Raw genomic sequence first — 21,482 nt, 5'->3', positions numbered from 1 at the left:
GGATACAATTCAAGCTTCAATGAGTTTTGGGGGGACATAATTCAATCCACTACACCGTGCTATTGTTGGGAAGGATTGTAGAGAAGGGACGCTGGAGGCAGAGAGGTGGCTTTGGACACTGCTGCGGTCACACACGCCAGTGGCTGGGCCCAGGTGAGCCAGGGGCTGGAGGATGGAGATGCTTACTAATACAGGGATTGACTAAAGGGTATCCGTACTATGCTAGTGCCTTACCTGGATTCCCCAAATCCTCCCAGCACTAGACACACAAGGGAAAGAAGCTGGTGGAGGGGAAGGACTGCCCATGCGTACAGGGCTTCTTTTTGGGGTGATAAAAATGTTCTGAAATTAGGGGTGACATTCACACAAATCTGCGAATACACCGAATTGTACACTTTGAATGGGTGTATTGTGTGGTATGTGAATATATTTCTTTTTTTTTTAAAAGATGACCGGTAAGAGGATCTCAACTCTTGACTTGGTGTTGTCAGCACCACGCTCAGCCAGTGAGTGAACCGGCCATCCCTATATGGGATCCGAACCCGTGGCCTTGGTGTTATCAGCACCACACTCTCCCGAGTGAGCCACAGGCCGGCCCATGTGAATATATTTCAATAAAGCTGTTATTAAAAAAGAAAGAACTAGGCAGTTGGCGGGCACTGACAGCAGGTGGGATGTGGGGACAGGCAGGGTGGCATCGAGGATGACCTGTGTGGTGGTGCAGCAGACAAGACAACAGGAGGACGGTCCCACGGGAGATCCCAGCAGGGCCTGGGAGGCAGCTGGACACCCAGGTCTGGTCTGCAGAAGAGAGGGCCAGGCTGGGGCCATAGACTGACAGCCCCTAAACCCCAAAAGTGGATTAGCATAAATGGGCTGAGACCCAGCCCTCAGAACACCAACCATGACTTTACAAGGTTGGGCAGGGACGAGGAGCCCTCGAGGGAGGCTGGGATGGAGAAGCCAGAGGAGCCGCCACTGGGAGGGATGAAGGAGGGACAGTTGGTGGCTGAGGGTGGGCTCTGAGAAGCACTTGCTGACCTTACTGACAAGGGGTCCTTGTGCCACTCTGACAGAGGAGATGCAGACAGGAGGCTGGGCTGGGACTGATGGGGAATGGGGCCCACCTTACAGCCTTGGGGACAAGGATAGAGCTGGCCACTGCCCCCCAGTTTCAAAATTTGAGTTCCTTGTTGATATTCTGCTACTCCTTGGGAATTGTTTGTTTTAAACTTTGTGAGATGTTTTGCACTGTTTGCCGAGGGGCACAGAGACACACAGTAGTGGCACGTGGTACAGATGTAATAAAATAGCGTTTATTGGGGGACTGATGAGCAGAGTGAGGCAGGGAAGGAAGAGGTGCCACACTGCACTGTCACCGAGGGGGCCCGGCTGGGCTGCACGCTCCACGGCCAGCTTTGCTCTGTGACAGGGACAGGGCAGGGGACATCTAGGTGCGTCTGGAACCCTGAAGGAAGTGGACTTGTGAGGGGGAAGGCTCACGGGCTATCAGCCTCTTGCCATGGCTGAGTGGCCTTGGGGCAGGAATGGGTGGCCATGAAGCCACCCAAGGCAATGGCAGTATCCAAATTCATGTCTGTCTGGGAGTCTGCAGTCCCAGCAACGTGCACCACCCGTCAGTCCTCTAAGGTCAAAGCAGGGTGGGAGTGAAGTGTGGGAGCGAGCAGGGGAAAGAAGAGGGAGACCATCTATGCCCGACTGTCAGTGATCAACTCTGTTCTTCCTGCACCTCTCCTCATGCCCCACGCCGACGTCTGGGTACCCAGAGCCCAGACAGAGGGACGGGGCATGGCCACATGGTGGCAACTGGTGATGAGAGAAGATGCCAGCCCTGCAGTGGCTCCCCAACTGCTGCCTGTGGAGGCGGCAGGAGCAGCGGACGGCATAGGCTTTGCAGGCGACAATGGCTGCGTGACTCATGGCATTTCTCTCAGGGTGTCTGCGCCCTGTGCAGAGCTTCCCTTTCCACGATGGGCCTGGCCGGAGACCCAGCAGGCAGCAACACAACCTGGACTGTCCTTTTGAGTCCAGGTGCCTTCCTTCCGCTGTGGCCACCTTCCATGGCATGCACCTGTGTGACATGCAGATGGAGCCTGGGACTGAGGTGCCATGTCTGTTCCCACGGGGCCGCATTTCTAGCCTTGGCCGTGAGTCTGGCCAAGGGTGGTTTACTCAACCTCAGGGCAGGATGCTTCACGGCCAAGACCACTGCCCCAAACGTAGCCACATGTCAAGTGTCCAGTACTGCGGGCCATCAGAAAATGACAGATGGGCTGATTGAAGGACAGCTGTGGCACTGCCTGGGGGTGTGTCACATCGTCACATTGATGGGGTATCTTCGGGCAAGTCTGGTGGGAACCACAGTCAAGGTCAAGTAATGGGCAGGGCTGATGAACAAGGACAGTTACCAGTCCAGGAAGGCAACCAGGGCCTCAGGGCAAAACTGCCCTTTGCTCGGGGTGCCGTGTCGATTTCAGGCCTGCCACGCTTGTGTAAACGAGTTCAGGGAGGGCTCAGACAGGCTGAGAGGTGGTGGCAGAGAATCAGACTTCCCATTCAGCACCATGACCTGTCCCAGCAGGGCCGGGGAGGGGCCAGCAGGTTCTACCCACCCCTGCGCGCTGGCAACAGATCCCTCAGTAGGCCCTCTGGGGGTCCCCACTGCACGTCTCCCCACCTTATCTTGGTCCAGGGGACATCTGGGCCAGGTGACCGCCACTGCCCAGGGGTGGGAGTCTCCCCCTCGGCATTGTCCAAACCAAAACTCCATCACTTCCTGAGCACGTGACACTGAGACACACAGAGTGTGTGGCTTCATGGTTGTCAGCTGTTGTGGCAAAGGGGTTGTAGACACACACCAGCTCTATGAGGTGAGATATAAAATAGGGTTTATTGGGGAATCATAGAAGCAGAGGGGCAGTGGGGGGTCCCCAAGCTGTCACTATCCCACAGCAGGAAGGCAGGCACTACGGCCAGCATGCCAGGAGAGGGGGTGCCTAGGCTGGGTGCTCTCTCTTCAACTACAGGGTGGGGGTGAGGGCCTTCCATGGAGGACGTGGCCGTGTTAGCAAGCAAGACCTCTGGAGTTCCCGGGGTGTCCGCTCACCGCTCCTCAGACTGCTCACTTGGACCTGCTGAGCCGGCGCCCTGCTGAGACCCCCAACAGGAAGGCAACCCGCCTCCACCGTCTCCTCAGGCTTCAGATCGACACGGGCAACCCAGGAGGCAGCTGGCCTGAGCCAGGGTGTGTCTGCCTAGTGCTGGCTGCCTGCCAGCATCTGGCTGGCACCCATTGTCAGGAGTGACACCTGCCACGGGGATCGTGGACACAGAAAGGCAAGTCTGACAGAGGGTACGGTGAGGCCTCTGGCTTGGCCGGCTAGGTTACTGTTGGGGACAGCTGCATCCCGGGAGGAGGCAGCCAGAGGCCAGCAAGGCCCACCTTGCACCTGTCTAGAAAGACCTGCTGTGGCTTGCACTGGTCTACGGAGGGCAGTTCAGTTTGAAGAAAGAAGCGGGAACTTCCCCAAACCTGCCCTGGCTCCACAACAACGTTTCACTTTTCATTTTGAGCTGAAGCAGGGCCACACCCGGTTGGAAAGTCCTTGGCAAAGTCGCGTGCTCTGAAAATGGATGGGCTCGGAGCAGCAGAACAGAGATGTTTCTTCAGATCCTTCAAAGGTCAGAAGCGCCGGCGGCCACAGCCCTGTCCCATGACATACATGTCTGCAAGCCGCCAGCTCCGAGCACTGTTCTCGGCTGACCCAAGGATACCATCCAAGCCTTTCTCCCGGGAGACCTCGAGGAAATGTAAAGGCCATTGATGCTTTGGAGGCGTGAAAAGAAGCTTCCGTCAAGCCAACTCTAAGTGGATGGGAAATGCCTGCGGAGACGGGAAGCTGCCTGTGCTGGGAGGAATTTCGCCTCATTGGGACTCGCTGTCCAGTTTTACATCTTCGCTGTTCCTGATTACGAAGAAACGCATATTCATGACAAAGACTAAAACATGGTGGAAATAGACAATGTATGTTAAGAACTCCTGGAATCCTTTTCCTAGCGATAACCACTGGCTATGGCTAGATCATTTTTACACACACACAGGTACATACATCATATCAATTCCTTTAAAAGATGAGGCTGCTTAATAACATGTACTTTGGGAATTCCCTGATTTCTACACTAGTGTGTTGTGGAAAGAAACACCCAACACTTCTTCTCTCTCTTTTTTTTTTAAAGATGACCGGTAAAAAAAAAAAAAACGGGCTGGCCCGGTGGCGCACTGGAGAGTGTGCCGTTTGGGAGTGTGGCGGCGCTCCCGCCGAGGGTTTGGATCCCATGTGGACACCGGTTCCCGCTCACTGGCTGAGCGCGGTGTGGGCACAACACCGAGGGTTGCGATCCCGTTGCCAGTCCCCGGTACGGGCGCGACACCGAGGGTTGCGATCCCGTTACCGGTCAGTAAAAAAGACAAAAAGGAAAAAAAAAAAAGATGACCGGTAAGGGGATCTTAACCCTTGACTTGGTGTTGTCAGCACCACGCTCTCCCAAGTGAGCAAACTGGCCATCCCTATATAGGGATCCAAACCCGTAGCCTTGGTGTTATCAGCACCACACTCTCCTGAGTGAGCCACAGGCCAGACCAACACCCAACACTTCTGAAAAGTCCTGTCTCCTGCCCTGGCAGTCGCCCGTGCATCAGGGCCGGGGACTTGCACCCTGGCCTTTTCAAAGCTCTTTGTCAAGAAATGTAGCTCTCCATTACCACTGTGATGAGTTTGTTCATGAGTCTTTGGTATTCCTCACTCCAGGAAGAGAAGCCCAACACCCCTCTCCTTGAGTGATCTGGCTGACGTAACTGGCTTCTAACTATGGGGATAAAGCAGTAGTGACAGTGTGTGACACTGGTTATAAAAGTCACTGTGACTGGGCCGGCCCGGCGGCGCACTCAGTAGAGTGCGGCGCTTGGGAGCGCGGCGGCGCTCCCACCAAGGTTTCGGATCCTATATGTTTCGGATCTCACTGGTTGAGCGCGGTGCGGGCGCGACACCAAGGGTTGCGATCCCATTACCGGTCACGAAAAAAGACAAAAAAGGGAAAAGAAAAAAAAAGTCACTCTGACTTCTTTCCTCTTTTCTTTTTTTGTAGCTTTATTGAGCTATAATTCATAGACCATAAAATCCGCCTATGTAAAGTGTACAATTCAATGTTTTTTAATATAGTTGCAGAGTTATGCAACCAGCACCACTATCACTCTTAGAACATCTCCCCACCCCCAAAAAGAAACTCCACACCCTTTAGTAGTCACCCCAAGACCCCCAACTTCCCCTGCCCCTGGCAACCACTAATCTACTGACTCTACAGATCTGCCTATTTTGGACATTTCTCTCTCTTTTTTTTTTTTTTTAAAAGATTGGGCCGGCCTGGTGGCGCACTGCTACAGTGCGCCGCTTGGGAGTGTGGTGGCGCACTCCCGCCGAGGGTTCGGATCCCACATACAGACCGGTTCCCGCTCACTGGCTGAGCGAGGTGCGGGCGCAACACCGAGGGTTGCGATCCCATTGCCGGTCCCAGTCCGGTACGGGAGCGACACTGAGGGTTGCGATCCGTTGCTGGACACGAAAAAAGAAAAAAAAAAAGATGACCGGTAAGGGGATCTCAACCCTTGGCTTGGTGAGCCATGGGCCGGCCCCTATTTTGGACATTTCAAATAAAGGGAATTATATATACCATGTGCTCTTTTGTGACTAACTTCTTTCACTTAAAATGAGGTTTTCAAGGTTCATCAACATTGTAGCATGTATCAGTATTTCATTCCGTTTTATGGCCAAATAATATTTCATTGTACAGATATAGCACGTTTTATTTATCAGTCATCCATTGATGGATATTTTGGGTTGTTTTCAGTTTTTGGCTATAATGAATAATGTTGATATGAACATTTGAGTACATCTACATGTGGATACACGTTTTCATTTCTCTTGGGTATGTACCTAGGAGTGAAGTTTCTGGGTCATATGGTAACTCTATGTTTCATATTTTGAGGAACTGCCAGGTATTTCCCAAAGTGGCTGTACCATTTGTATCCCCACCAAGAGAGTATCATGTTCCAATTTCTCCATATCCTCACCAACACTTAAGTTTGTCTTTTTTTTTTTTTTTGAGCGTCTGGCTAGTAAGGGGATCTGAAACCTTGACCTTGGTTATAACACTGTACTATGACCAACTGAGTTAACCAGCCAGCCTTCTAAAAATGACGTGGTTTTTGTTTTGTTTTGTTTTTTGGTGGCTGGCTGGTACAGGGATCTGAACCCTTGACTTTGGTTTTCTCTCTCTTTTTAAATAACCAACTTAGTAGTTATAAAGTGGTATCTCATTGTGGTCTTGATTTGCATTTCCCCAAGGATAATGATGTTGAGCATATTTCATTATGCATATTGGCCATTTATATATCTTAGACTTCATTGAATTCATCAAAGAAACTAAATCTTTGAAAAACTGTCTATTCAGATCCTTTGTCCATTTGTTAATTGGGTTGTCTTTTCATTGTTGTGTTATAAGTATTTTTTTTTTTAAAGATGACCAGTAAGGGGATCTTAACCCTTGACTTGGTGTTGTCAGCACCACACTCTCCCAAGTGAGCTAACCAGCCATCCCTATATAGGGATCCGAACCCACGGCCTTGGTGTTGTCAGCACCACACTCTCCCAAGTGAGCCATGGGCCAGCCCTATGAGAAGTCTTTATATATTCTGGATACAAGTCCCTTATCAGATATATGATTTGCAAATAGTTTCTCCCATTCTGTGGGTTGTCTTTTCACTTTCTTGATAGTGTTATTCAAAGCACAAAGTTTTTAACTTTGATGAAGTCCAATTTATCTATTCTTTGGTTGCTTGTACTTTTGGTGTTCTATCTAAAAAGTTTTGTCTAATTCAAGGTTACAGAAATCTACTACTATCTTTTTGTTCTTTTAAAGAGTTTTATAACTTAGCTCTTACATTTAGGTCTATGATCCAATTAAAGTTCGTTTTTGTATATGGTGTGAGGAAGGGGTACAACTTCATCCTTTTGTATGTGGATATCCAGTTGTCCCAGAACCATTGCTGACAGTTCCTTCCCATTAAATTGTCTTGACATGCTTGTTGAAAATCCATTGATCACTGAGGGTTTATTTCTGGACTGTCAATTCTTGATCTATGTGTCCATCCTTATGCCAGTATCACACTGTCTTGATTACTGTTGCTCTGTGGTAAGTTTTGAAATTGAGAGGTGTGAGTCCTCTGACTTGGTTCTTCTTTTTCAAGATTGTTTTGGCTATGCTGGGCTCCTTGAGTTTCTATATGTATCTTAGGTCTTCCAATCCATGAACATGGGATATATGAGTAGTTCCATTTATTTTGATACTTAATTTCTTTCAACAGTGTTTTATAGCTCTCAGAGTACAAGTTTTATACTTCTTTTGTTAAATTTATTCCTAAATATTTCATTCTTTTTGATGCTTTGGTAAATAGAATTGTTTTCTAAATTTCACTTTTGTATTGTTCATTCTAAACATATAAATATACAATTGATCTTTGTATATCGATCTTGTACCCTGCAATCTGGCTGAACTTGTTTATTAGTTCTAATAGTTTTTTTTTTTTAGTGGATTCCTTAGGATTTCATATATATAAGATCACATCATCCACAAATAGAGACAGTTTAACTTCTTCCTTTACAATCTGGATATCTTTTAATTCCTTCTCTTGTCTAATTGTGCTGGCTAAAACCTCCAGTCCAGTGTTGACTATAAGTTGTGAGACTGGACATCCTTGTCTTCTTCCTGATTTTAGAGGAAAAAATTCAGTCTTTCACCATTAAGTGTGATGTTAGCTGTGGGGTTTTCATTGGTGTTCTTTATGAGTTTGAGTAAGCTCCCTTTTATTCCTAGTTTGTCGAGTGTTCCATCATTAAAAGGTGTATTTGGTCAAATGCTTTCTCATGTTTATTCAATGATCATGTGGATTTTGTCCTTTACTCTATTAATATGGTGTGCTGGTGCCCCCAAGACTACTTCCAGGTTTGGTCATTTCACTGGAAGGACTCACAGGATTTAGCATATAATCATACTCATGTTTAAGATTTATTACAGTGAAAAGATACAAAGCAGGGGCCGGCCCGGTGGTGCACTGCTACAGTGCGCTGCTTGGGAGCGTGGCAGTGCTCCCACCGAGGGTTCGGATCCCACGTACAGACCGGTTCCCGCTCACTGGCTGAGCGGGGTGCGGGCGCGGCGCCGAGGGTTGCGATCCCATTGCCGGTCCCGGTCCGGTACGGGAGCGACACTGAGGGTTGCGATCCGTTGCCGGACACAAAAAAAGACAAAAAGGAAAAAAAAAAAAAAAGATACAAAGCAAAATCAGCAACAGAAAAAAGTACATGGGGTGAAGTCCAGAGAAAACCAGGCAGAAGCTCCCAAAAGTCCTGTCCCCCAGAGTTGCACAGAATGTACTTAATTTTCCAGCAACAAGTTGGGACAACACATGTGAAGTGTTGTACAACAGGGAAGCTTGCTTGAGCCTAGGAGTCCAGGGTTTTTATTGGGGGTTGGCCAGGTAAGCACATCATGACTTCAGTCACTGAAATTCCAGACTCAGAAGAAAAGCTGGTGTTCACCAAAAATCACATTTTTTGTACAAACAGGTAAGAGTGAACAACTGTTATCATTTAGGCACAGCATTATGTCAGTAAGGGAAATGTTTACCAGTCAAGTTCCCAGATACCAGCTAAGGGCCAGACTCGCAAGCAGGTCATCCTAGATGCAGCAATCTCAGGCCTGCTATGATAAGTCTATTCTGCACATATGGTGGATTACATTAAGTTTTGGATGTTAAATTAATCTTACATTCCTGGAATAAATATCAGTTGGTCATGGTGAATAATAATTTTTTATGTTGCTGGGTTCTGTTTGTTGCTGTTCTGTTGAGGATTTCGGCTTCTATATTCCTAAGAGACAGTGTTTTCCTGTGATACCTTTGCTTGATTTTGGTATTGGGGTAATACTGGCCTTACCAAATAAATTGGGAAGTGATCTCTCCTCTTCTATTTTTTTTTTTTTTTTTTAAAGATGACCAGTAAGGGGATCTTAACCCTAGACTTGGTGTTGTCAGCACCATGCTCAGCCAGTGAGCTAACCGGCCATCCCTATATAGGATCCGAACCCATGGCCTTGGTGTTATCAGCACCAACTCTCCCGAGTGAGCCACAGGCCGGCCCCTCTTCTATTTTTGGGAAGAGGTTGTGAAGAACTCGTGTTGATTCTTCTTTGAATGTTTGGTAGAATTCACAGGAAAGTCAAGTGGGCCTAGGATTTTCTTTGTGGGAAGTTCTAAAATAACTAATTTGACTGCTTTACTTGTTGTAGGTCTATTCAGATTTTCTATTTCTTCTTGAGTCAGTTTCAGTAGTTTATGTCTTTCTAGGATTTTTTTTTTTTTTTTTTTTTTTTTTTGCGGCTGGCCTATATTGGGATGTTATAATACTGTGCTCTGACCAACTGAGCTAACCAGCCAGCCCAGAATTCTTTTCATCTCATGTAAATTATCTAATTTGTTGGCTTACAATTGTTCGTAATATTCCCTTAGGATCCTTTTTTATTTCCCTGTGAGGTCAGTAGTAATGTCCCATCTTTCCTGATTTTAATAATTTGAGTCTTCTCTCTCTCTTTTTAGTTTTTTGGATTAGTCTAGCTAAAGATTTGTTAATTTTCTTGATGCTTTCAAAGAACCAACTTTTGGTTTTATTAATTTTCTCTATTATTTTTCTACTCTCTATTTCACTCATTTCTGCTCTAGTCTTTCTTACTTCCTTCTTTCTGCTTGCTTTAAGTTCAGTTTGTTCTTCTTCTTCTTCTTTTTTTTTTTTAAAGATGACCCGTAAGGGGATCTTAACCCTTGACTTGGTGTTGTCAGCACCACGCTCTCCCAAATGAGCCACGGGCTGGCCCTCAATTTGTTCTTTTTTTCCTAGTGTCTTAACAAGCAAGTTTAAGTTACTGATTTGATATCTTTCTTCTTTAATGTAAGTGTTTATAGCCATAAGTTTCCTTCTAGGCACTGCTTTCACTGCATCCCATAAGCTCTGGTATGTTGTGTCTCCATTTTCATTCATTTCATAGTATTTTCTAATTTCCCTTGTGATAGTTTCTTTGACTCATTAGTTTTTTTTAGGAGTGTGGTGTTGAATTTCCACATATTTGTGAGTTTCCAAAATTTCTTTCCATTATTGATTTCTAATTTCATTCCACTGGGGTCAGAAGACATACTTTGTATGATTTCAATCCTTTTACATTTATGGAGTCTTATTTTACAGCCTAGACATGGTCTATCCTGGAGAGTGCTCAGGGGTACTTGAGAAGAATAGGAATTCTGCTGCTGTTGGCGGCTGCCTTCTTTCTCCACTGGTTCTTGGATCACTCCTTTTGGGGGAAGATAGCCACCATGCTTGAGGACAAGCAAGCAGCCCTGAGGAGAGGTCCATGTGGTGAGGAACAGAGGCCTCCAGCTCACAGCCCTGTGTTAAATGAGCTATTCTGGAAGCAGATCTTCTACCCCACTGAAGCCTTCAGATGACTGTAGCCCTGGTTACATCTTTTCTTCAACCTCATGAGAGACCCTGAGTCAGAATCACCCAGCCCAACCACTCCTGCAATCTTGACCCCCGAAAGCTATGAGAGAGAGTAAATATTTGTTGTTTTAAGCCACTAGGTTCTGAAATAATTTGTGACACAGCACTGGATGACTCATACAATTACCCACATATCTGCTGGCTTTCTGGAGAACAAGTCTTGAAGCACAGTTGAATGTTAGGCAGAAGTTTTATCTTTTCTAAGGAAAAAAATTTTAAAACACAAATTAATAATTCTTTTCTTGTTGAAGCAGATAGAACCAATGGCACACATCTTGTTAGTGATGATCTCAAGGCCTTGAGGGTAAAGTAATCCAGGTAGAGTGACTCTGATTTGGCGAGTCATTAGGAATTTGGTTTTCCTAACACCCAAAACTACCTGTGCCTGGCAAAATAAGTTGCTTGAGAGCCTAAGAGTCGGTCTTCAGCTCTCATCATCGACCAAACTGGGAATCAACTAGATATTAAAGATAAGCTGCCCTTCACTGTGCCAAAGCCACTCTACAACTTCTGGCTCTTGTTTAAGCCAAGTAGTGGCTTTCTCATGGAAATCTCCTTTTTATAAAGCAGAAATCAAGTTTCTTTGGATTGTTTCATACAACGTGGGTCCATTTCTCTGTTTACACAATGTGGTCTATGACATTCACATGAACTAGTGTGAGACCCATAATGTTTTCTACAGACTGGTTTCATATTCTGTATGTGAAGGGGACCCATTCCAATTCAATGAAATTAATAACTTGGAAAACTTTGTGTGTGTGCACACATACAAACATTAGTACATTCTTTTGGGGTAGTCTATATTCTTCATCAGATTTTCAAAAGAGACTATGATCTGTGAAAAGTTAAGATCTCTCAGAATAGAGCCAGTGGTGGCTCACTCTAGAGAGTGTGGTGCTGATAACACCAAGGCCATGGGTTCGGATCCCTATACAGGGATGGCCGGTTAGCTCACTTGGGAGAGCGTGGTGCTGACAACACCAAGTCAAGGGTTAAGATCCCCTTACCGTCATCTTAAAAAAAAAAAAAAAAAGATCTCACAGAATAAAAGAAAGGAGAGAAAATGGTAGTTAGGGTAGGAGTTTTTTTGGGGGGTGCCTGGTGGGCCAGTACGGGGACCCGAACTCTTTTTTTTTTTTTTCCTTTTTGTCTTTTTCCGTGTCTGGCAACGGATCGCAACCCTCAGTGTCGCCCCCATACCGGACCGGGACCAGCAACGGGATCGCAACCCTCGGTGTTACTCCCGCGCCTCACTCAGCCAGTGAGCGGGAACCGGTCCGGGGACCCGAACTCTTGACCTTGATGTTACCAACACTGCACTGTAACCAACTGAGCTAGAGGGTGCCTGACCATGACAGTGTCTGTCCTTGGGCTGGCAGAGTCTGAGACACCCACAGCTTTTTTGTACCCCCCACCCCTGAATCCCATCCCTGCCTGTACCTGGGTCCTCCTGTTGGGCCAGTCTGGGGAGCCGCTCCCGCTGCCTCAGGGCCTCCAGGCCTGCCAGGTCGGGCATGTGGCAGTGCCGGCGCATCACCATCACCCGCTGCCCCTGCGTGATGGCCCGGCTGCGGCAGCCCAGCCGAGCCTGGTCCCGGCACATCCAGTACACCTTCTCGCCAGCCGCCTTCTCCTTCCTGTAGAGGAACGAGTCATGCACCAGGAACCTTCCCCCGAGGGAAGTCCTCAGGAACTCCAGGGGCCGGAGGGCTCCTGAAAGGGAAAGTGACAACATGAGTGGGGTGACCAGAGCCCAGGCCTTGGATGCAGGGGCCTGGGCCTGGGTGCCAGGGACAGAGGGCTTCCCTTGTCCCATCAGCCAGGAAACTGCAACTCCCCAGCAGGACCCACGCTGGTCACTGCCCTCCAGCCCTCTGCCTGCACCTCGGAGCCCTGGGGACTGAAGCTAAGGCCCACCAGACCAAAGCCCACAGCCTGGACACCCTCAAACACAGACTAGCCATCCCATTCCAAGAACTCTGGCGCTGCCTGGAGAGGCTGGCCTGCAGCCACCTGGACCACAAGCTCTCCCGGAGGCCCCTAACTCCATGCTTGCTGGAGAGACCCCAGGGCAGAGGCCAGTGGGGCAGTCTGGGGGGCCGTGGCTGCCCTGAACTGTGCACCAAGACCTCCCAGCTCCCTGTCCACCCAGTCGGCAACCAATCAGACTCTCAGACTTTTAGGAAGCCAAACTGAAAGGCCAAGCAATTCTGGGGCTGGAGAGGCCACAGAGAACCACGTGACAGCAGAAGCTGCTGGGGACAGCATGGGGCAGGGAGAAAAGATGGAAATCAAACCTGAGAGAGACCTAATGAGGGCAGGCAGAGGGGCCCCAGGTGCAGGTGCACCACCCCATGTGGGAGCCAGTAATGCACTAGTGGTCTGAGCAGGATTCTGCAATTGACAGCCAGTTCCAGGCATGGAGCCCGCAGACACAGCCCCTGCCCTCTGGGAACTCCAAGCCTGGGTGGACAGACCACTGTACTTGGCTCGGACAGAATGTCCCAGCAGAGCCTCCATGTCGTGTTGGGGCTCAAACCCCTGGGCCTGCTGGGCAGCAGAGAGACCAGGCCTCGTGCCTGCCCGCCCCCTCCTGCCCGCACCTGGGTCTTCCCACTGGGCCAGGTTGGGAAACTGCTCCCGCTGCCTCAGGGCCTCCAGCCCCCCTAGGTCAGGCGGATGGCAGTGCCGGCGCATCACCATCACCCGCTGGCCCTGGGTGATGGCCCGGCTGCGGCAGCCCATGCGTGCCTGGTCCCGGCATGTCCAGTACACCTTCTCTCCCGCAGCCTTCTCCCGCCTATAGAGGAAGGACTCATACACCAGGAAGGTGCCCCCCAGGGGGGTCTTCAGGAACTCAGGGCCTCCTGCAGAGAAATGGAGGCAGTCAGGGGAGGGGGCCTGAGCCCAGGCCTTGGGAATGGAGGAGTGTGTGGGGGGTGCCCCTATTCTCAGAGCCAGGTGCAGCGTGGCTCCTGGAGTGACACCCACCCACCCCATCCCGTGCCTGCACCCCTCCTCACAGTGAGGTGGCCTTGGAGCCTAGGACACAGACCCTGCCATGCCCCAAGCCCAATCAGGCCATTGGCTACCAGGGATCCCTTTCCTGAGGCCAGAGACTGACCAAGTGAGGCCCTTGCAGGCAGAGGCTGGGCTCCCCCACCTCCCGACACTGCAGGAAGGTGGTGTTGGCCATGGTCACTCATCTGTCCTAGGCACCCACGGAGGGCCAGCAGGCAGGGTGTGCTGTACCTGCTCAGTTAGAGGAACAGGGCAATGGCCCTTTGGGGACAAAGCGCTCAGGAGCTAAATGGGGGGTGTGGGCAGTGAGCAATGCTCAGTCTGGGTGGAGATCCCACCCGAGGGCTGCTGGAGGCAGCAGGGAGCAGCCTCCACTATTCTGAATATGGCCTTCTGCTCAGAGGACTCCCTGCCTCCATCCAGGCACAGGGGCCACTCAGAGGTGGCTAGAGACAGCCTGGGGAGGCATCTGCACAGCAGGCAGCCACAGAAGCCAGGGCAGTGGGAAAGCTTGAAAGAGGCGAGGGCCAGGCAGAGGCATTGGGCTGTGGAGCCACCTTAGAAGCAGCAGAGAAGGCAAGGCCCAGAAGGGAGCAGAAGGGGACAGAGGGACACAGCCAGCCAAGAGGAACTGGTAGGGACACCAGACTGGGGGAAATAAGCTATGTGACCATGGGGTGTTTTGCCTCCTTCCACACTTGATTAAAACGTCCATCAAGGAATGAAAGAAGCACAGGACACAGAGCCAGAGATTTGGAGCAGAGAGGACAGTAGACCAGAAATGCCGACAGAATGCGAGTGGCTGGAGAGATGTGGCATGTGGTTAGGGATGTGGCCAACCAGAGGTCAACCCAGCCTGAGAATGGGGAGAGGCCATGCCAAGCCTGGGGACTGGAGGCTCGGGGTTCCTCGGAAGGTGGTTGCTTGAAGAGCAATCAGACAAGGTGGGCAGTCAGCAGGAACCTGTGCCTGGCAGAGAAAGTTCTGGGGGGAGGCGCTGGCTCACAGGGAGGGGAATGATGTCGGCATGTGGGGCGCCCACTCTTCCACCTGCTTCCCCTGCCGGCAGCCAGGCTTCCATGCCTGCTGGGCAGGAGGTTCCTCCCGTGGGCACTGACCAGCCCAAAGATCCAGAGACGCAAGGCCTGGGGTCCAGTGGATGAAATACCACCTGCCATCGCAGCCCCTGCAGTTAAGCCACATTCAGTGCTTGTCAAAGCCTCACCTGCAAAAGACCAGCCCGCCAAGCATCACCAGACACTTGAGAGGAGCTGAACCCTGCAAGACAGAGTCCAAAGCAGACGGACTGACACCAGGCACGTGAGAGTGCAAGCTGCTGCCCAGGCAGGAGAGACAGAGGCTGCCATACTCTGAGATTGGATGGAATGTGAAGGAGACGTTCGACTTTAAGAGCAAACACTTAAGAAATTAAATAGAAGGATTGGAAAACAAAATTGAGGAAAACCTCAGATGGTGCCCCCAAAATAATCAGTCCTCCCGGGAGGATCAACATTTGGCTAACAGAAGCAATGGAAAGAAATGACAGGGGGTTATAGGACACAAGAAGTTGCTCTGCATTGAAGGGACAAGGTGTGGCCTGGAAAGGCCCCTCATGCACCCAGCACAGTAGGTGCAGCAGGGTGGAGAGAAGACCTAAAGCTTCTGGCTCAGCCAGTCACAGACATAGGCTGAGTCATTGGAAAACAGCAGCGCGAGCCTGGCCCTCCGCCAACAGCTGCACTTTCAGCCAAGCGTACGGGCAGGCTAGGGACATCTTCAGTCACTCCTGGTCTCAGAGGTGTCACCACCCAGGGCTCTGGCTCAGGAGGGACGAGAGGAGGGATTTCCCCAAATGACAAAACAAGGGAGAAACCTGAGAAAGAGAAGCGGGAGTCTGGTAAAGTGAATCCCAGGTGAAGGTGGGCCGGCCTCGGCCAGCCAGGCTGGAGAAGGCCCGAAGCTCCTGGAAGACAAAACCTGGAGCTGTTTGATATCTGATCCACACAAGGTGTGAAGAGAGGCAGGGAAAGCAATGGGGACAGAGAACACCGGCAGACAGAAACTACAGGGAAAACACAGCTGCCCGAGGAAGGAGAGGGGACCGCAGGATGCTGCCATCCCCGCAGACAGTCTGCATAATGAAATGACAGCGAGCCCGTGCAGCACGTGCACCAAGAGCTAGACTTTCCCCTGTTGGAAGTCAACAGGCAACGAGGAAATTGAAAAACCAGTGAACAACAGCAGAGGCATAGTCAAAACCCTAAAGAACAGCCGAACCCGCCCAGAGTTGTTATCAGGGGGTGCGGACAAGGCGAGGGCAGCTATTTACCCTGTGGCATCACCTCCCTGTACATTAAGTTGACGGGAAAGGGAATAGACAGAGAGTCAGAAAGAAAAAAATCATAGATCTCAAGTTTGAGTAGGGCCAGAAGGCCCTAATGGCAACTCAGCCAACTCAAAAACCACAGGACAGGAGCCTCTGGAAGGGGAGGCAGATGCCTCGCGGGCACGAATGAGGCGCTGGGTGAGCTGAGAAGGCGCAGCTGAGATGGCTCTTCTCAGCCAGATGAGGACAGGAACATTTATGTTACTGTGACCCTAAGAGTCAATAATGCCAGGCACTGTTGGGACCAGGTGGAGGAAGAGGAAAAGAATAGAGTGGGACCCTCCTCACGGGTCCCTTTAAGGACGGTTTCAGGTATGTGTGGAGAGCGGCTGGGGAGAGAAGAAATTGATCACATGTACGTATCACCTCCTCTGCCCTTAGCCACTCTGACGGACATAGGACAGGCTTGTTACTGGGAATTGTATTCGTCCACTTACGCTGTGACAATCGTACTATCAATTCTAAAAAACATAAAGGAGGGGGAGGGGGAGGGGGAGGGAAGGCAGCACGGGTTTGTCAAACTGCTGCTGAAATCATGGGCGGGTCAGGTGGAAGGGTGTGGCTGGGCTTAGTGGGAGGGCGGGGGGACCCTGTGAGAGCAGGACACACTCAAACAGTGGAACCAGCTGGGCCAAGAAGTGGGAGGCGAGGAAATGGAAGATGGAGAAGACTAACTCCTTCCGAAATGTTCATGGAGGAAAGAGGGGGGTGGTTGCTGGTGGGGGAAGGGCCCTGGCTCTTCTGCCCAGGGCCCAGTTCCCAGTCTGTCCTCAGCTACCTGGGCTCCCTCGCTGAGTTGGGTTGGGGCGTTTCTCCCGCTGCCTCAGGACCTCCAGCCCCCCCAGGTCGGGCGGGTGGCAGTGGCCACGCATCACAGTCACCCGCCTGCCCTGGGTGATGGCCCGGCTGCGGCAGCCCATGCGTGCCTGGTCCCGGCATGTCCAGTACACCTTCTCCCCCGCGGCCTTCTCCCGCCTGTAGAGGAAGGACTCATACACCAGGAAGCTGCCCCCCAGGGGAGTCTTCAGGAACTCAGGGCCTCCTGCAGGAAATAGGAGAGGCAGTCAGGCAAGGGGGCCTGGCGAAGGTGAGGACAGGGCTGGGTAGGCCTCCTCCCACCCCCCCTTACCTCCCTGGACCTCAGAAGTAGGACTCAGGCGAGGCCAGTTGGGGGCTGTGGGAGTCCCAAAGGATGAAGGATGAGCACTCACCCGGGTCAGCATCCTGGTCCTCATCGGGGGATCCCTGCAAGTCTTGGGGCTGGGCCGGAAGCGCCCCATCTCTGACCTTTGCTCGCTTTCGGGGCTGGGGCCTGGTCAGAGTCAAGGTGCTTGGCCCCCTGCGGTAGAGCAGACTGTCCACGCCTTGGAGCACCTTGTCTCCTTGGCCCTGGGGGCCATCCGGCCTGGACTGCAGCATCCCCATGGCCTTCTCCTGCTGCCGCCGGGCCTCCAGGCCCTCCATGTCAGGAGGGTGGCAGTGGCTGCGCATCACAGTCACCCGCTGGCCCTGGGTGATGGCCCGGCTGCGGCAGCTGTGCAATGCATGGTCGCGGCACGTCCAGTACACCTTGTCACCCACAGCCTTCTCCCGCTTGTACAGGAATGACTGGTGCACCAGGAAGCTGCCACCGTAGCACGTCCTCAGGAACTCGAGGGACCAGGCCTGGCCTGCAGGAGGCACCCGGGCCAGAGCTGGGGACTGATGTGCACTTTTCTCCTTTAGGGCTGACATGTACTGTGGCTTCCCCATTGCCACTGGACACCCCCCCAAGCGACCCAAAGAGGAGGTGCAGTCTCTCCTAGTGGTCAGCAGAGGAACCACATCCAAGGTCACACTCCAAAGGGACCACACTGGGCTGTGATCCAGCAGCTTATGTTGTCAGTCATTCCTGGTCATACTTTTTTTTTTAGGGTTTGTTTAAAAATTTCATTGAATAATACATGCACATACTGAAAAACTTGAATGGTACCAAGAGATACACAGTGAAAAATAAGTATCTTTCTAGCCCTCCCCTCCCTGGCCCAGGTCCCCAGTGCAGCAGCTGACCCTTTCTGGGTCAGGCGGCACCCAGCCTGCTCATCCCATGCCCATCTCCTAGTTACTGGTAATAAATGGTAATAAAAACAGCATAAAAACTCCAATCTACCCCTTCCTGAGCCTCACCCCCACCCCCACTGACCTGGTGCCAAGCACTTCCCAAGGATGGAAATCTACAATCTCCATAACAATCCAGGTTATCACACCCATCTCAGGATAAAGCTCCTGAAACTCCAGAAATTAAGCAAAGCTTCTGGGGCTACAAGGATATCATAGTTGGGGCAGGAATTTGAACCTGGGACTCCAAGCCCAAGACTTTTCCACAAGGCGTCCTTCCCATATTTAGAGGATGCTAGAATTGCCTGGGAGCTGTTAAAATTCAGATTTCTGGGCCCCACACCAGACCCAGCTGCATCAGAAAATTCTGTAAGTTCACCCAGATCACAACCAGTTCAGGAGCAGTAGTTCTGTCCCATGGGTTGAATGATCATTTGAACACATTTGTATTTTAAAAAGCCATTTTGACTTTGAGCACATTTCTTGGTTTTTTGGTGGCTGGGTGGTACAGGGATCCAAACCCATGACCTTGGGGTTATAAGGCTGTGCTTTAACCACCTGAGCTAACCAGCCAGCCCCGACTTTGGGCACACTTAAAAAAAAACATGCAGGACCCCACATTTCTATCTGGGTATGGATAGGGCCCATGGTTCCCACCCACCCAGAGTAGAGGCAGCAGAGGTGGGTACTCACCCATCCCCAGCCTTGGGCGTTTCTTGGGAGGCAAGCTCAGTAGTGGCAGGGCCTGGGGTGCCCGGTGCTCCTCCGGGGCTGGCTTGCTCGGCACCAGCTCAGGGGTGGGCTCCGGCTCCTCAGGGCACAGCCACCGGTCCACTCCCTTGAGCGGCTCCTGCACTCGGCCTCCAGGGTTCTCGGGACCCCGGGGATCCCTCAAGCCCTCTGGCAGGGCTGGACTGGGCAGCTTCTCCCTCCGGCGCCGGGCCTCCAGGCTTTTCTCATCTGGTGGGTGGCAGTGGTCCCGCATCACTGTTGCCCGTGGGCCACGGGTGATAGCCCGGCCCCGGCAGCGCAGCTCCGCATGCTCCCGGCACTTCCAGTACACCTTGTCCCCGACAGCCTTCTCCTGCTTGTACAGGAACGACTCGAGCACCAGCAGGCGGCCCCCAAACGGGGTCCTCAGAAACTCCAGGGGCTTAAGGGCTGCTGGGGGGAGGAGGGGCTGGATTAGCTCACCCAGAGCAAGACTCAAGACCAGAGGCATGGAGGAGAGCCAGTGAGGGTGATTGGGGGGGCTCTGGAGCAGGGCAGGGTCACTGTGGGTGGGGGTGGTCTCCTCGTGTGCCTGGATGCCAGGCAAGAAGTCCAGACTCTCAAGGCCAGATTTGGCTTGGAAGGTGGGAGTGATGGTGAGCATTCTTAAGGATCTGAAGGAATTTACTGCATGTCACTGCAATTCCCATGAACTTGGTAAGGATCCAGAACCCAGGATTTGCTACACAGCACAGGGACTATCGTGTGATCGTCACGCCAGCCTGGGACAGTGTCATGGTTAGAAACCAGAAGGCTCAGCTGGGAGCAGGCATGGGATGGCCAAGGTTACCCCACTAGAATGGGGAGTATGCAGGGCCCAGTCTGAGCATTTAGGCCCACAAGGTGGGTGGGCCAGGGGCAGCAGGCCTTGATGCCTCACCTGTGTCCAGCTTGCTGCCTTTCTGCTCAAGGGCCCGGGGGCCTGGCTGAATGGCCCCCCCCTGCTCCTTGGCTGGCAGGACCTGGAGGGTGCTGGTGAGGGTGGGGGGGCCAGACATCTCCAGGGACATGACGCGGTGCATGCCATTGGGCTTGGAGCCCACCCCATCCCCGTCCTGGTTGGAGGCCGTCAGCAGGACCAGTTTGGAGAACTCTTTGGGTTTGCTGGGGGATGCCGGGATGACATCTGTGCCCGGCTCAGGGGATGGCTCCTGGCCGGCCTTCATGCTCTCACCCTCCTGCTCACTGGGCTCGGGCAGGGGCATTCTGGGACCAGTGGCCTGTCCCTCAGGCTACACGCAGCCCTGCAGATGGATTTCTCCTTCTCCTGCTCCTCCCTGGCGAGGAACCTGGGAGTCCAGGGGCTCCGTCCTAAGGGAGGAGACAAAATCCATCAGTAGAGGAAGCCCTGGGGTCTGGGGCTCAGAAAATGGATCTGGGATGGAGGTGGGGGCAGATGGGGCTGCCTTGGTGCCCCTGGGCTGAGAGGCCGGGGAGGGACTTCATGGAGCTATGGACCCTGGGCTGGGGCTTCTCCTGGCAGCCTTGGGCACATCACCTCCCCATCCAAACCTCACTTTCCCCACCTGTAACAACGTGCACAATAAACGCCTCTCAAAACGTGCTGTCAGGGAGAGTAATGGACCAATAACGGAGCAACTACCCATTGAGCCTCGCACGTGCTGAGCTTTTCCCACGCCTTTCCCTTTAACCTTCCAGCCCCCGTTACGAAAGTCGACGATTCTATTGACCCAGTTTCCAGGTGAGGACACCGAGACCAGAGGCCAAGCATATGCCTGAGGCTGAACAGGCAGGAAGCTGAACCCTGTTTCCGCTGAGATGTCTGGGGACGTGCCCCATACACTTCACTCTGACACCATGCACCCTTCTCAAGGAGCACAGGCCAGGGAGCGCTAGCACTCGGAGAGGACGGCGCTGAAGCCTGGCCCTGGGAGGTGGGACTTTCTGGGCTCACACAGACCCAGCCCCTATCCTAGTCGGGAGTTCCCAGGCCACTCTAGCCCTCAGGAGGTGCCGGGGCCCCATGAGAGCGGCGACCTTGAGCCTGAGCTGTTGCTGGCGCTACCTCAGCTGGGCGGGGACCGGCTGTGGAGGAGTCTGGAGAATCCCTCGAGGTCACTGGGGGCTCCTCGGCTTCCAGCCTGGAGAGGGAGAAAGGATGGACATTGGGGTACAGGCACAGGGCTGGGCAGCGCTACACAGCGGGGCCTTGGGGAGTTGCGGCTTCAGTCACCAGTGTGAGGTGGCCGTTTTGTCTTTTGGGGGCGAGTGGATGTTGGGGTCTTTCCCACCTCTCAGTAATAGCTGGGAAACAAGACTGCAGCACCCCGTGATATGTTTAGCTTCCACACTAGTGAACTGTCACCCCCTCCCCAAGTTCTGTGGTTCCAATTCCCACTGGTCCCCATTTCTGCCCTGAGGTTCCCCTGTCTGGGGACGCACATTCAGCTTCCCAAAGGCTTGGTCAGCTCCAGGGTCCCGACAGGTCGCAACCAAGGCCGAAGGCGCCGAGCGGCAGGCGGTGGGGGTGGGGTCATAACAGCCTGCCCCCCATCCGCCCC

At 52.2% G+C, this 21,482-nt stretch overlaps 1 protein-coding gene across 1 annotated transcript in view; it reads right to left on the bottom strand.

Moving 5' to 3' along the window:
- Positions 1 to 1,294: 1,294 nt before the first annotated feature.
- The window catches only part of FLYWCH1 (FLYWCH-type zinc finger 1), a 34,177-nt gene continuing 13,989 nt past the window's right edge, over positions 1,295 to 21,482 (bottom strand). Inside the window, exons 3-11 of the mRNA XM_008566281.1 lie at positions 20,987 to 21,062; positions 19,841 to 20,271; positions 18,883 to 19,350; positions 17,304 to 17,762; positions 16,871 to 17,134; positions 13,289 to 13,552; positions 12,126 to 12,398; positions 10,813 to 10,885; positions 1,295 to 3,986 (exon numbers count right to left, since the gene is read on the bottom strand). Coding sequence (XP_008564503.1) covers positions 3,947 to 3,986; positions 10,813 to 10,885; positions 12,126 to 12,398; positions 13,289 to 13,552; positions 16,871 to 17,134; positions 17,304 to 17,762; positions 18,883 to 19,350; positions 19,841 to 20,165 — 2,166 coding nt within the window. The 5' untranslated portion in view covers positions 20,166 to 20,271; positions 20,987 to 21,062 and the 3' untranslated portion in view covers positions 1,295 to 3,946. The remainder of the gene's footprint in view (positions 3,987 to 10,812; positions 10,886 to 12,125; positions 12,399 to 13,288; positions 13,553 to 16,870; positions 17,135 to 17,303; positions 17,763 to 18,882; positions 19,351 to 19,840; positions 20,272 to 20,986; positions 21,063 to 21,482) is intronic.

The sequence above is a fragment of the Galeopterus variegatus genome, unplaced genomic scaffold, assembly GCF_000696425.1.
Source record: "Galeopterus variegatus unplaced genomic scaffold, G_variegatus-3.0.2 Scaffold233, whole genome shotgun sequence".
NCBI lineage: Eukaryota > Metazoa > Chordata > Mammalia > Dermoptera > Cynocephalidae > Galeopterus > Galeopterus variegatus.
Note: the sequence above shows the minus strand (reverse complement) of the source record. Positions and strands in the feature narration are given on the sequence as shown.